At 41.4% G+C, this 16,829-nt stretch overlaps 1 protein-coding gene across 6 annotated transcripts in view; it reads left to right on the forward strand.

The window, feature by feature from the left end:
• LOC147622741 (octanoyltransferase LIP2p2, chloroplastic-like) overlaps positions 1-14,569 on the forward strand; it is a 62,606-nt gene extending 48,037 nt beyond the window's left edge. For all 6 annotated transcript variants that reach the window (XM_086822369.1, XM_086822367.1, XM_086822371.1 and 3 more), the window contains 3 exons: positions 12,384-12,648; positions 12,804-12,954; positions 13,071-14,569. In XM_086822369.1, coding sequence (XP_086678495.1) covers positions 12,384-12,648; positions 12,804-12,954; positions 13,071-13,414 — 760 coding nt within the window. In that variant the 3' untranslated portion in view covers positions 13,415-14,569. The remainder of the gene's footprint in view (positions 1-12,383; positions 12,649-12,803; positions 12,955-13,070) is intronic.
• The last annotated feature ends 2,260 nt before the right edge of the window (positions 14,570-16,829 follow it).

Below are 16,829 nucleotides of genomic sequence, written 5' to 3' on the forward strand. Positions count from 1 at the left end.
TCTTCCTTCTCTCGTCTGCTTTTCTACGCTCTCTGCTTTCATCTCCTTTCAATGCAGACACCTAGCAAGAGGAAAGGGGTTGGTCTAATGGAGATCATCTCCTATGGATCACCCGAGAAGTTCTTCGCAAGGGAGAATCAGTGCCATCGGGTTTCTCTTGTAGCAAGGCGACAAGGCGACCTTAAGCCCCATCAGGTTGGCATCAAAAGATCTTTGACACAGACGTTCACACAAGAGATGGATCTTCACAGCCTCCTCAAGAAAGCTGTCAAAGAAGCAGTCAGTAAAGCGCTTGAAGAAGAATGGGAGAAGAATCTGATCTATGAAGACGATGTAAAGAGAGGGTTGGTGACAGGAATCACGATAAGGAGCCTTGTATCGGATTGGAGCAAGACTTCGAAGGGGAAAGAAGACTTGCAGAAAATGGCTGAAGGAGTGAATCAAAGCTATGAAGAAGGTGTGAAGGGAAAGACTCTCCCTCACAATCGAAGGATCTTGCATGGAGATCTTTTGACAGAGCTCAAGCATTTGACAAAGACGATGGATTTTGATAGGACGGCAAAGCCGTTCATGGAGAAGGCAAGTGCCGCAATCCAAGACTCCACAGAGCTTCCTGGGGCTGAATTTCTGCTAATGGTGAGTGGATATGTTCAGGCCAACGAGTAAGTTCATGTCAAGTGGACTCGAAAGAAACTTCTTTATGTTTTGGGACTTGTGAAACAAGATGACTTGAAAGTTGATGGAAGCACTCCAGGGTGTTGGATTCGCCATATGGTTGAGAACATTGTTAAGGCTCATGGGTGGTCTATTTTTGAGGGAGATCTTTGAGAGATTCCGTACGGATGTAGAATTCTTGATACCTTGTTGTATCCATGCACATGGTCTAGAATCTCTGTAGAATTTGCTACATGACATATTCTTGTTACTGTAGATGCTGCATTTTTGCCAGTCGGCACATTCTAATGAATGTAGATGATACATTGTAGATGCTATAATGTTGGGTGTATTGTGGTTCACTGTTGATTTGTCAATGTGATTTTTTCTTTAGGTGCTCTTTGTAGGACCGAGAATTCGTTGGCTGTTTTTGATATTTGAAGGTTAGCTTTGGCTAGGGTTTGTTACTGAGAAGCGTTTGTATGGACTCTCTTTAGCTCTTGTGTAGATTTCAGGTGTAAGTGTTGTTCTCATGGTGTATAGCACCTGCAATTTGAGTATTCTGGACAAAACACAAAGAAAGGCAACTGTCGCAGACAAGCTTTTGCTCTTACTGTCCTCTCTCTGATTGCGCAATGTGGTCTGTAAGTAGTGGTTTCTGTTTATTTTGATGGAAACTTTTTTCTATGCACATAGTGATTTGCAGTTAGCGGTCTCTGGTTATGTTGATGGAATTGTCTTTTGACTGCACAAAGCGATTTAGAAGTAATGGTCTCTGGTTGTTTTGACTCTTTGGTTTTATCATGTGGGGAATCTGGTTTTGATTTATAGTCTGGCCTTTTGATTTATGCTGCACATTTGGAAGGCTGCATGGGGTACTTGTGTGATGATGCCTCTGTTATTCAATCTGGATTGATATGATCATGTTGGCTTCAACCCATTTTGGCTGAGAGTGCCAGTTTTGGGTTTGCTTTAAAGGGTTTTTGGTGCTCAACTCATAGCTTGTGGATACGCGCACAAAGGTTTTGCTGGCAAGGGGGGATGAAGCCAAAAGATTTCGTGTCTTGGGAGGTCAGGGTGCTTCGCAACTTCTATTACTTATGATAGCTTGCAGGACCAGATTTGGTTCTTATGAGTAAAATCAAAACCAAAATTTCCCACATGATAAAACCAGAGAGTCAAAACAACCAGAGACCATTACTTCTAAATCGCTTTGTGCAGTCAAAAGACAATTCCATCAACATAACCAGAGACCGCTGACTGCAAATCACTATGTGCATAGAAAAAAGTTTCCATCAAAATAAACAGAAACCACTACTTACAGACCACATTGCGCAATCAGAGAGAGGACAGTAAGAGCAAAAGCTTGTCTGCGGCAACTGCCTTTCTTTGTGTTTTGTCCAGAATACTCAAATTGCAGGTGCTATACACCATGAGAACAACACTTATACCTGAAATCTACACAAGAGCTAAAGAGAGTCCATACAAACGCTTCTCAGTAACAAACCCTAGCCAAAGCTAACCTTCAAATATCAAAAACAGCCAGCGAATTCTTGGTCCTAAAAAGAGCACCTAAAGAAAAAATCACATTGACCAGTAACAGTGAACCACAATACATCCAACATTATAGCAACTACAATGTATCATCTACATTCATTAGAATGTGTCGACTGGCAAAAATGCAACATCTATAGTAACCAGAATATGTCATGTAGCAAATTCTACAGAGATTCTAGACCATGTGCATGGATACAACAAGGTATCAAGAATTCTACATCCGTACGGAATCTCTCAAAGATCTCCCTCAAAAATAGACCACCCATGAGCCTCAGCAATGTTCTCAACCATATAGCGAATCCGACACCCTGGAGTGCTTCCATCAACTTTCAAGTCATCTTGTTTCACAAGCCCCAAAACATGAAGAAGTTTCTTTCGAGTCCACTTGACATGAACTTGCTCGTTGGCCTGAACATATCCACTCACCATTTGCAGAAATTCAGCCCCAAGAAGCTCTGTGGAGTCTTGGATTGTGGCACTTGCCTTCTCCATGAACGGCTTTGCCGTCCTATCAAACTCCATCCTCTTTGTCAAATGCTTGAGCTCTGTCAAAAGATCTCCATGCAAGATCCTTTGATTGTGAGGGAGAGTCTTTCCCTTCACACCCTCTTCATAGCCTCGATTCACTGCTTCAGCCATTTTCTGCAAGTCTTCTTCCCCCTTCGAAGTCTTACTCCAATCCGATACAAGGCTCCTTATCGTGATTCCTGTCACCAACCCTCTCTTTACATCGTCTTCATAGATCAGATTCTTCTCCAGTTCTTCTTCTCCAGTTCTTCTTCAAGTGCTTTACTGACTACTTCTTTGACAGCTTCCTTGAGGAGGCTGTGAAGATCCATCTCCTGTGTGAACGTCTGTGTCAAAGATCTTTTGATGCCAACGTGATGGGGCTTAAGGTCGCCTTGTCGCCTTGCTACAGGAGAAACCCGATGGCACTGATTCTTCCTTGCGAAGAACTTCTGGGGTGATCCATAGGAGACGATCTCCATTAGACCAACCCCTTTCCTCTTGCTAGGTGTCTTCATTGAAAGGAGATGAAAGCAGAGAGCGTAGAAAAGCAGACGAGAGAAGGAAGACGAAACTTGGAAGAAACAACAGAAGAGAAGCAAAGAAAATAGAAACGTGCGGGGAAAGGCAGGAAACAGGTCTCTAAAGAGAACGCAAGAGAGCGAGAGAGAAAGAGAGAGGTGATTTTTATGATAACGCTAGCTTTCCATTAGTTCTTAGACTATATATATTAGTGCTAAGATAGCTTTCCATTACTTTCTAATATTAGTTTTTAGATTATATATATATATATATATAATATTTAGTTATAACGCTAAGATTTTTATGATAACGCTAAGATTGAGTTATAAGAGAGTTTAACATTAGTTTCGAATGTTCGTTTTCAGACTATATACATATATGTGTGTAGGAAAAAAAAAAGATGAAAAAAGAAAAATAAAAGTAAATGTGTGTGTGTGTAGAAAAAAAAAGCATGAAAAGAGAAAAAAAAAGGCAAAGAGATGGATATACATGTGCTGTGCTGGTCACTTATCGAAACAAAGGAAAAGAGAATTAAAGAAAAGTCTCTTTCTCTCTCTCTCTCTCTCTCTCTCTCTCTCTCTCTATATATATATATATATATCTATTCTCTTTTTTTTTAGAAGACGTGAACTTTGAAATATTATCCGGTGTAGCCAACGACGCTCGAACTCGTAACCTTGGGTACAAACGAGACGCTGAAATCCACTAGACTATTGTCCCGGCGGTGATATATACTCATGAGCATGCCCTTTTTTCTACAAAACTGGAACTTTGGTTGACTAATAGTCGTTGGAGAGATATATAGGGTGCTACACGGCATCGACATGAATTTGATTCAACGTAAAGCTTTACCAAAATTTATAGATATGGCTTTCTCAACTATCAAGCGTCTAGGTAAAAATTGTTCAATCATAGCACATGTGAATGTCATTGCTTCCAATGGTTGTTCCTTTTACATCTTAGATGTCCATGCTGAGTATAACCATGTGCAGTTTTACTTTAAAATGATTATATACCCAATCATCCATTTCACTATGCAGTGAGCCTTTCGAATCTTGAACCCAATCGATCATCAATTGCCTTGTGAAGGAATTCCAGAATAGTCCTTTACATCAAATCAAAGCGTAATCGCAAGATATTCCCTTCGTAGATAAAAAAGATAATGGGTATAGATAATGGCTCCCCACCTAATAAAGTAGGGGTAAGCCCATGAAAAAAGATAAAAAAAAGTGTAAACCTTCCTCCACCCCCTAACCATTCCCTTTTCCAGCGCTCTAACTTTTTACCCAAGTGGATGGGAGAACAAATTAATGGATTTAATTATTTATTTCAATTTGGTATAGATAATTTGGTATAGATAATGGCCCCCACCGTATAAATTAGGCGAGCTTAGCCAAGTTTTTTAAAAAAAGGAGAAGATCCTTTTCTTTCCACTCTCTCTAACTCTTCACCCTAACTTGTGGATTTTCACTCTCTCTAACTCTTCACCCTTACATGTGCGAAACAAACTAATGGATTAATTAATTTTTCCGATTAGTATAGATAATCGCAAGATATTCCATTCATATTGCACTACATATTTTGAAAAGAAGATAATTTGCCGCCATATAAATATCCAAGGATGTCCATTAGAGACCTAACTGTTCAATAAGTCTGTGACCTACAATGGTTCTAGTTATCTGAAATGAATGTGTGTGTGTGTATGTACATATGCATATATATATATATATATATATGTATATATATATATATATGTATATGTATATGTATATGTATATATATATATATATGTATATATATATATATATATACATATATGTATATATATATATATATATATATATATACATATATATATATATACATATACATATACATATACATATATATATATATATATATACATATATATATGTATACATATATATATGTATGTATACATATATGTATGTATACATATATGTATGTATACATATATATATGTATGTATACATATATGTATGTATACATATATGTATGTATACATATATATATGTATGTATGTATACATATATGTATGTATACATATATGTATGTATACATGTATACATGTATACATGTATACATATATATATGTATACATATATATATATATGTATACATATATATATGTATATATATACATATATACATATATATATGTATACATATATACATATATATATATATATATATATATATATATATATATATATATATATATATATATATATATATATATATATATCAATATATCTATAAATAGATGTGTATTATATACAAATAGAGTCCATAGTCTTGAGGGCTGAACTTATTTGTATGCAGACTCTTCTCCATGCACAACAAGAAGAATTGAATCTTTACCACCGCGAGGATCCATTGGTACATGACCGTTTGAAAGCCAAGAAAGCTGAATCTTATATGGATCATGCAATGGCAACGATTGCTCAAGAGTTGCACATGCAACCGAGGGATGCAACACATGCATACTTGGCTCGTACCGAGGATGCCTATACAGAAAAGGCAGCCATCCCACATGTCTTGGAATCCCCACAGGTGCCCGAACAAGAACTTATGTCTAAGAGGATGAATCTCCATGCTATGGGAGAGGAACAATCGGCGACTTCACGCCATGCAAGAATACCTTATGTAGCCCGTGGTGAAGGATATAATGTTTATGGTAGTGGTCAAAATGTATGTCAAATGCCATTGCTCGTTGAAAATGTGCATGCACAACACATGCAACATGGGCTGCAATTTTCTGTTGGTGTAGGTATTGTGCATATCTCTCATGCCACTCATGCCTTCGAGTGTGCTCGTGAGGGAGAAGCTATGGCTGAAAATGTACCAATGCATGTTGAGGGGCCAACCATGCCTCATACTTACAGGGCACATGTATCTATGTCTTATGCATCACCTTTTGGTCCTAAAATAATGCCAGTCACTGGGACTGTTCCAATAGATAAACATGGGGGAAAACATGTTGAGATAGCACATGCATCAAAGTCTTGTGACTTCAAAGCTGGAGACAAATCTGTGAAGTTTGACGCATATCATGGGGAATATGATGCATCAAAGGTACTTGCTTTTATTGCCCAGTTTGATATTGCTTTCAGTGATGAGGATTTCACTTAGAAATCCATGATCCGGCATGTAACCATGCCCATGAAAGGCACTGCTGCCCATTGGTGTCTCACGGAGAAGCTCTCACCGAATCCTGTTAGATCATGGAAAGAGTTCAAGGAGAGGTTCTATACTCAATTCTTGCCTCCCAATGCATTGAATGAGATAACAATGAAGTGGGATTGGGTGAAGCAAAATGAGGGGGAAACAATGAATGCATATATACAAAAGTTTTGGAAAGTGCTTTTGGAGGTGTCTCCATTTATGCATGTCATCGAGGTGGAAAGAAAGAGAAGGTTTCAATCGGGATTGCAACCCGTGTACAAAGCGGGACTGCAAATGTATCCTGGTTATACCTTACACCAACTAATCGCAGTCGCCACTGCCACACCGAGCAATTGGAACTCAAATTGAGTCGATCCAATAAGGCTAAACTCTCATTTCAAGGCAAAGAGAGGGCTATCCAAAACCTGCAAAATAATGGACAGCCACCTAAAAAGGACCAAAACCAAGATAAAAATGGTCCAAAGGCTGAAAATAACACTACCAAGAAGCGTCCCTTCAAAGTGAGAGACTATGGTCTCACTCCGGAGCAGAAAAAGCAATATATGAGCGAGGAAAAATGCTTTACTTGTGGTAGCACCGAGCATATTGCAAAGGCATGCCCAAACAAGAAGAAGCGTGATAATGCAAATGCATCAAAGCCTAATGTGCATATGGTTCCGGATGTGCAGTGCAACACTTCACATGATAGCAAAGATAGGGTTGTATGTAAAGCTTGGGGACAGCTTAAGGATCAGCTTGCTTTGTTAATGTTTGATGATTGTGCATTTGAGAATTTCATATCTACACAGATGGTAGTTACTCTGGGTATTGACGTGGAGGACATGGGTCCTCAAATTGAAGCAGGGGCTGCCTTTGTTGGTAGAGAAGTGCAGGTCATGCCTATTATTGGCAAGTTGCGCATACATATTCATACATATTCAAGGCTATGTGGATCATGAGGATTTTCTTGTGGCGCCTTTGAATGGTTGTGATGTATTGCTTGGAAAGCCTTGGCATACACTTATTGATCCGTGCAAGGCTTACAAGACCAACAGGATCACCTTCATGCATAAAGACCGAGAGCATGTAATTGATGCTGGTGAAGAGGGTGATATCATTCCCCTTGTATCTCATGTACAAATTACGAAAGTAATGAAAAAGAGTGTTTTTGTGTGCTTGATTTTTGTAGAGGATCATGTTGAGGAAAATAATGTACATGTAAACACTCTTAGTAATGATAGCCTAAAATTCTTGCAAGAGTACAATGATTGTTTTGCTGATGACTCACCAAATGAGTTTCCACCCGTATGACCGGAAGATTATCGCATTGATCTTGTGCCGGGTAGCTCACCACCTAATAGGCCAGTCTATCGTGTAAGTGCATTCCAAAAAGAGGAGATCATGAAGCAGGTGAATGAGCTTCTTGAGAAGGGTTTGGTTCAGCCAAGCTCTTCCCCATATTGTTCACCCTGTCCTCTTGGTTCAAAAGAAGGATGAATCCTTTCGTATGTGTGTGGATTATAGAGCTTTGAATAAGCTTACCATCAAGAATCGGTTTCCGATTCCACGCATAGACGACATCCTTGACAAGTTGGATGGATCGGCATGCTTTAGCCGAATTGATCTCAAGAGTGGGTATCAATAAGTGCGGGTAGTGCTTGAGGATGTACACAAAATTGCTTTTAGGACAACATTTGGGCTTTATGAGTATCTTGTTATGCCTTTTGGTCTTACGAATGCCCTAGCTACATTCAATAGAATGATGGATCGCATATTCCATGGGTACAAGAAATTTATAGGTGTCTTCTTTGATGACATCCTAGTCTTCTCGAAGACCGAAGAAGAGGATAGAGCTCATTTGGGTTTTTGAAGAACTCTGTAAGCATAAACTCTTTATAAATGCAAAAAGGAGTGAGTTCTTCTTGTCCGAGATACATTATCTTGGGCATATTGTGTCCAAAGATAGAGTGCGGATGGATCCTCCAAAGATTGATGCAATTCAGAATTGGCCCGAATTGAGTTCGGTGCATGAGATCCGTAGTTTTCTTGGATTATGCTCTTATTACCGTAGGTTCATTCGGCACTTTGCATGGATTGCTTCTCCTTTGCATGATTTGACAAAGAAGGCGGCCACATTCAAATGGACTAATGTAGAGAGGGATGCACTCCTCAAATTGAAGGATGCAACTACTCATGGTCTAGTGTTGATCATTCCGGATTCGCAAAAGCCTTTTAGTGTGGAATGTGATGCATCTGGAAATTGCATAGGAGCTGTCCTAAATCAAGGACATGCCGTGGTTTATAAGAGGCGTAGATTGCATGATGTAGAGCTATCTCTTGGCATTTATGAGAAAGAGCTTTTGGCTGTAATTCATGCACTTACTATATGGAAACATTACCTTCTTGGGGCTGATTTCACTGTGAAAACAGATCACCAGAGTTTAAGGTATTTTCTTACCCAAACTAAATTGTCAGAGAAGCATATGAGGATGGCCAATTCCCTCTCTATGTTTCATTTTTAGATCTTGCACACCCCAAGAAAGAAGAATGTAGTGGTAGATGCATTGTCACGAAAGCCGTATGTAGCAGCTTCCTCGGTTGCCTCTCATTGAGACTTGTCTGCCATGCGTGATTTGTATCATACGGATGCTGATTTGCCACTATTTGGGCTGATTTGATGGTTGGTCATGCACATGCTTCATATGTGATCAAAGAGGATTATCTCATGAAAGATAATTGCCTATGTGTGGTGTCTGACATGAGGCAAAAAGTTTTGGATGAGTGCCATGCTCTTCCATATGCTGGTCATAGAGGCATAATGCCTACTACGCACATGATTGAGCGGTATTTCTTTTGGCCAGGTATGCGGAAGGACATAGAGGCACATGTATGTGAATGTATCACCTGTCAAAAGGTGAAATTTGATAGGCAAAAGGCACCAGGCTTGCTTCAGCCATTGCCTATTCTCACGCAGCCTTATGGACTTGCCACGGACCCAATAGGATAATGATGCAATTTGGACAATTGTGGACAGGTTTAGCAAGCAAGCTCACTTCTTGCCGGTCAAAAAGACCATCAAAGTTGAGCATATGGTTAAAATATATCTTGCACAAGTGTTCAAGCATCATGGAATGCCGAAGTCCATTGTGGGGGATAGAGATCCGAGGACTACAAGTCTCTTTTGGCGGGCCTTATTTGATAACATGGGCACCAAATTGGACTTCTCATTGGCTTATCACCCTCAAACGGATGGCCAAAGTGAGGCTTCAAATTCAGCCATCTCTTGAAATGTTATGTGGCGGATCAGAAGTCTTCTTGGGAGAAGTACTTACCGCTTGTAGAATTTGCATACAACAACACGATGCATGCATCTACGGGAAAGGCCCCGTTTGAGATTGTTTATGGTAAGGTGGTTTTACCACCCATCCTTCGCACAAATGATGAGATATTTGCAGCTGATGAGTATGTAAGAGACTTGGATATTGCTTTTGCTCAGGTGCGGACAGCCATTGCAAGGTCACAAGATAAGCATAAAAAGGCTGCCGACAAGCATAGAAGGCGATTGGATGTTAAAGAGCATGATTGGGTATTGCTGAAATTTGAGAAAGCAAGACTTGCAAAGAGGCCTGGCAAAGAGGGTGCATATCCTAAGCTTGCAACTAGGTACTATGGGCCTTTTCGAGTGATCGAGAAGATCAATGAAGTGGCTTTCAGACTGGCATTACCTAGTCATTGGCACATACACAATGCTTTTCATGTGAGTCTCCTTCGCAAGTATGTAGGGCCAGAGCCCTGTGAAACAATCATTGAGGATCCACTAGAAGTGGATGAGCTTGAGGAGATCTTGCAACTAGAGCAGATTGTGTATCACAAGGAACGCAAGCTTGCTGCAGGCAAAGTTGTCAGGCGTTACCTTGTGAAGTTTAAGAACTATCTTCCCATTGATGCTAAATGGGTAGATGAAGAGTTCTTCAGAGATTGCCCACATGTGCTTCAGACATATTTGGATGCTTTTCAGTTGTGGACAACTGTTTAGAAGCTGGGAGGGATGTCACCATTTGGCCACCCAATTGGTCCACCCGTGCTTTCTCGTCATGTATATACATTGGACTGGTGTCCATGGCAGTTGTATATGCCGGGGATTGATGCCACTCATGTGATATTGTGGACTTCACTTTCCGTTGGGACTTGTACCTCTGTGTACATGCCCGAATGCCTGGTGGATTTGTGTTCCATTGCGTTTGGTACCTTGTGTACTTGCCTGGAGCACGTCTATTTTGGTAGTCTCATGAACAGGGATTGTCCATACCAATGCTGCATTGCATAGCATCTTTATGTGCTTGCTTGCAATTGAAATTGCATGTTGTTTTCATGCTTGCTTGACCAATGTGTAGTTCCGGGTAAGGGGATGCCTGCCCGCGAACCGTGTGTGTGAAACTTTCTGCTAACATAGTTATGTGGCATGTGACAGGTGGTAAGTATTGGTCATAAACCTAGTCTTAGCAGTTAACACTAATTTATAAGTGAGTGTGTACACACTTCATTAAGTTTTGGGTGACCAAAACTCACTTATAAATTATGACCAGCTCGGTGTTCACACACACTTATGTCCCGAGGTGGACAAAACGCAATGTCCATCGCCAAGACCTTATCCCCTTTGTACAAAGGGAGTAACCAGCCATGTGTTCACTCTAGCTTGCTCCACAAAGCACCTGCCTGCCACCTACATTGGACAACTCACCACCTCACTCCTCCTCCTCTCTCTAGAGATTGGCGCCTCCTTCATGAGGACATTTGGGCTGTATTTTTTACACTTTTTCTTTCCCTACTCCATATCCAAGCTTGCTAAGGTGTTTCCCAAGCTTCCAAGAGTGTTTCCGGGTGCTAATCACTCTCCTACACACTCCCAATGATTGAAATTCGCAAAACAGCTCTCTTTATTGTTGTAATTTTTGGCCTTTTTGCTGAAAACCCTAATTTCAGTCCTCCTTTCTCAAGTTGAACCATAGGGGAACCTTTCCGAAGGTTCCCTTCATCCTCTTGAAAACTTTTGTCGCGAAGAAATGCGACAAATCGAAGATCTCATCACTCCAAGGACTTCCATCACGAAGATTTCCGTTGTCATCAACTCTACTTCCAATTGGTAAGCTTTTATGCTTAAATATGGAAGCAAGTAGCAGGAGGGAGAAACCGGATTACAAGATCACATACCCCGTGTAGTGTTCTCTTGTCCTACGTGCTCTCTTGCAGATTGTTGCTACCATGTGTTGGTGGAACAATAGAGAGCAGATGGTAGGGAACATGGGCACTTGAGAGGGTAGTGTGAGTGGTAAGTCTACACCGACAACCACTTGTTTGCAATACTGTATTCATATGCATTGGTATGGAAATCTGGTCAGAAATGCACATGACACTATGTACTTGATTCTCCCAAGATCAATAAACTCTATTTGAGGGAGGGGCCGGCCGTTCCGGCTCATTGTGTGTCTCTTGTCAATTCAGCAAATTACTTCTTGTATTGGGCATGTGTCCATCAAATCTTTAGTGTATTTAAGTGTATTGATTGGCATTGTGTTCAACCAGGTCACACTTCCACTAAACATAGAGGGCTGAGCACCTTGCGGCCTCCCCCTGGGGAGGGACTTGGGTGTAGTGCTGGAAGAGCAGGGGCCAAGGAAGACGAGGAGGGGTGAAAACACTAGACACCCTAATCAGGAGCTAAACCTAGTTGTCTAACTGAAAGAATGCTACTTTCTTTTTTTGGGGGGTTTTGGTGGTGGGGGGTTGTGATTATGATGTTTTAGATGAATTTGACCTTGATGAAAAGTTGCATGAGAAAAACAGTGTAATTTTGTCTTACCGAAAGCTACTTTCTGGATTAATGTTGCATGTTAGCATAGGTAAAGAATTGCATATAATCAACATAAATTGCAAGTGCTAATTCATCTCAGTGACAGATGTGACTGTTACAATCTGTACGATAAGAGCATTCCATACATGGATGCATGGAAGTGGCAGAAAGCTATGGTCGAGACCCGCACTGCAGCAATACAAAAGGAACATTATGTAGATGATGCAGTTATCATATTGCAGCATCCTCCTGTGTATACTTTGGGGACCCAGAGCTCCGAGGAGTATTTATTGTTTGATAAAGACCACCCTCCCTGTGATCTTTACCGGACAGAACGTGGAGGGGAAGTTACTTACCATGGTCCTGGCCAGGTCTGTTACTATCTCCTTTGCACCGTGACAAAATCTTATGCCTTGGATGGTAGCATGCTGGATCAAATTTTGTCCAGATAATCTTGAATTGTTCAAATCAGTAGGCTTGGTGTGGATTAATGATAGAACAAGGTCACATGTCTTTGGATTTGCAGCTGGTTATGTACCCTATATTGAACTTACGGCATCATCGAATGGACCTTCATTGGTATCTTAGCTCGCTTGAGGAAGTAGTCATCCGAGCTCTTCAAACTGCATGTGCCATTGAAGCCACACGCATTGAAGGACTTACGGGTGTCTGGGTTGGTAAGCTAGTACTGTTTTGTACACATCTTTTGTGATTATTGATTTTCTTGTAGTATTTGGTGAGTGGATTTTGTTGAGGTCATTAGTGTGATTTTACCTTCTTGCCAATACTGTAGGAGAAAAGAAGGTTGCAGCGATTGGTGTCAGGGTTTCACGCTGGATAACCTACCATGGGATGGCCCTTAATGTGACCACTGATCTGTCTCCTTTCAAAAGCATAGTCCCCTGCGGCATCAGTGGTCGGCCAGTTGGAAGTGTGTTTGAGATCCTTCAAAGTCGGGCTCATTTGCAGCCAGTTGAAGCCAAATCAGATGTGCTAATGGGGGGATGTTATGAACTTGATTGGAACAATCTGCTAGATTTGCTGCATCAGAGACTTCTCACAGAATTTTCTGAGGTTTTTGGGCTGGATTTAATCCTCACACCTGTCCCACCAACAGTGTGGGAACTTGAGTGCTGAAGGAGACATGTCACAAAGCCAAGCGAGGCAAACAACATGAGCAGCTCGAGGCCTAACATTATAAAAGGAAGGTTAAAACCATGAAACCGAGCCACGACACAGTTGAGAAAGCACATATCAGAGAAAAGAGTAGGCAGGAGGTGGCACAACAATGCAAAACCTGTCATTGCACAAGACAAATGAAAGATGGAACTACATAGCACAAGCCAAACCCACACAGGAGTAGACATTGCTTTCACCAAAACCAACCTGAAGCCTAACAGGACGAAGCCTCCATTGCAGGGCAGGTGAAAGACTTGAGGCCAGGCACCAGGCAAACAACTTGAGAGGAGGAATGGCAGCACCAACAAAGTCTCAACCTCACTTTTGAAAGACTTGAGGAAATCCTTGAGGAAATCCTTGAGGTCTTCAACCCCATCAACTTCATGTGAGAGAAAGGATTGCAAGGATTTGCCTTGAGATGAAAAGATTTAAGACCCTGTCAGGTCTCACTTTATGAATGATAGGGTTTTTGCTTGGAAGGGGGTGGCTGAAGCACTCGACAGCCAGAACAACCAACTTGCTTTTTTGTACCGGCTAAAGCAAGTACGGGCTGGATACTACGGAGCTTGGCGGAGTCAGCCTGGATGTGTCCATTTTTTGATGGCATCCTTGACAATGGTGAACTCAATTGTGGGTGGGATTGGAACTGTGCATCTCTGGAGACTTGGATTAAATTTGTGTCCCACAATGTCTGCTGCTGTCAAAGAAAAATACACAAAGCTTGCCACAAAGTTTGAAAAATGTGACGCAGAAACCCAAAGAAATCCTTATAGATAGAGGAAATTCACAGTTCAATAGCTCGTGTGTTGAGGGTTCCAATGCAGTGGATGTTGCAACATAAGGTACTGGAAATTGAGTCACCTATAATTCAGTGATTGAAGCAGAGCTGAGTGAAACTAACATAGGGAGGAAGAAAGAGAGGTAGACTTGTGGTTCCTTGTTTGAATCTTGTTCCGAACACCAGTGGAGGTAAAAAAATACTAGTCTTGGGCATACATGATGTGGATCATATTGAATCATTTGTGTGAACTATGTTTTTTCTAATCATGTGGTTACCTCATCCGTGAGGAGTGAGGGGGTTAAATGAATATAACAGCTATGGTTTTTGGCCTATCCAATCATCTCTTTCTTTGCAGTCTAGTAGTTGTTTGTATTTTATGCATTTGAAAATATTCCTGGAGTGGTTGTTATTCCTTGGCCTCACGTGCAAGCAAGGTTATAAAAAGACTTAGCAATGGTCGTCTCACGATCTCACGTGCATCTTCCACGTGATTTCTATGTAGACATGGTTAGGCAAGTGCAAGGACGTAAACATTGAGCATTTTATTAGCCCTTGTAAAGGGATAAGTATTGGCAAGGGCAGTTAGGTCCAAGTCGTACAAATCCTACACTGATCATGTAACCCACTTGCTTGATGTAATGATGTACATGTTGTCTAGATACTTATGAGAGCTATCGGGCACTAGGATGTGCATCTCTCCATGGAGGGCTCAAGCAGCAACCAAGGCATTAGGAAATTGTGTAGGGCGAGGAGGGGGTTATGGTCTCTCCTTGGGCAACCTACTTAGGTGCCTAGATGCTAGTCACACAACCCAAGGGGGATGCCCACCCTTTTAGGGGCTTATTGGGTTAGTTCACCATGACGAGTAGAACAGCCAGCTCTTGGTAGCTCTTGCATGTCGGTAACGAGAATAACTATCAAAGAGATTAAACCAATCTACTTCATCTCCTTATCTCCTTCTCCTCCACCTGACCTTGAGCATTTCTTCACATGGCATCATAGCTGCTTTATTTTGCTCTTGGTCGTTATCTTCTGTGTGGTGGTACTTTGCTCGATGTTAAGTGCGTAGCTGCTACTGTCACCTTAGCTGAGAGGCTATAAAGAGTTGGTCGTAAATGAGCATGTCTGAGCATGGGCGTAGTCGTAACCCTAACATTGGCCACTAAGTTCAGGCATTAATTGAGTCAAACTCTTGTTCCGAGAAAATCAGATTTGAGCACCGGATTGAAGTCTCTGCGTAGCTGGAGCCAAGCGGTGGCATGTTTCTTGCTTGCATCTTTTGAGCCTTCTAACTGGGACGGGTGAAGCTAAAGTGGTGGTGACAAACCCTGGTCGAGGTCGTAGACATAGATGAAGTTTTGCTCGGCTACAACCAACGAACGTTTTGCTCGGGTTTTGCTCGACTGTAAACCAACAGACCACCATGTCACACTGAGTAGCTATACCTCGTTGAGGTGGCGGACATACTCCTCTCCTTTCTGTGAGAGATCTTGATGCTATTCACAGCAAGCAAGGCTTTGTTGTGCTGAGCATAAGCAATGTAGTCCAGCGCATCAAGCCATCACGACTTGTGTAAGTGATGCTGTGCATGTTTGTTCCAAGCTATTATAGCTCACCCAAACCTCCCTTGGAACACATCCAACAAGAGATTACCTGATGAGATGCAACTGTCGTGAAGATCTTTCTAATGGCCGCTCGTAACCCTTAAGGTCTCCAAGCTCTACAGCTCCTTGAGAAGCAATTCCACCACACCTCCCACGAGCGTTGTCACACCGCTGTGTTACACTACATGTACTCATCCTTCCTCTCACCTCACCTCACTTCACTCACACACACACACACACTAGTATGGATTAGAGAGAGATTAGCAAGAGCAAGACTCTATTGCAAAATGGGAGAGTTCTTTGTATTATGAGAGATATTCACTTATATACATGGCCATAAAAGTTCACACTCACTTAAACTGTGGCTGGTCGGGCACTTTCGGCTCGTAAGAGGCCTAATGCTATTACAATGACTACTCTCATAATATATCCATGAAGTAAATCACTTGGGACTTCATCCTAACTTATTACCATACTCTCTTGAAGTGAAAATCGCCATATGTATTCCATTGGACCATTACGGGCACCTATCCAAGTTTTAGATTTGGACACTATTGTTTCATATCTTAAATGTATGACCTTTTGGTGTATCTACCTTGACTCCTTGATATAAGATAATGGTAGCAGTTCTTGTTAACCCAAGGAATGGATTATTGAGATATCAAACTTATCTAGTGAGGCGGTGGACAACACTGATGACCCGCCTAGGGGATAGTCCCACACTTACACCACTGGCATGGTCGGTGAGATCATGGGCGATATGCGGCCAGTGGGATGACAGGCTGTGCGACAGCCATTCTAGAGACTGGCATAGTTATAACGCCAGCTCATTTAGTTGGGTTCACACTATAGAGAACTCTAGTATGTATTTGGTTGAGTACCTTTTCATATGGTGTGTACTCTTATCTTTGTATATGGTGTGTTGAGTGTTGTGTGAAGAAGAAGAAGATTTTCAGCCTCTCACCTTGTGTGTTCTCTTTTAGGGTTT

This window comes from Cibotium barometz, chromosome 28 (genome assembly GCF_041138505.1).
Source record: "Cibotium barometz isolate CiBa-2024 chromosome 28, ASM4113850v1, whole genome shotgun sequence".
Taxonomy (NCBI): Eukaryota; Viridiplantae; Streptophyta; class Polypodiopsida; order Cyatheales; family Cibotiaceae; genus Cibotium; species Cibotium barometz.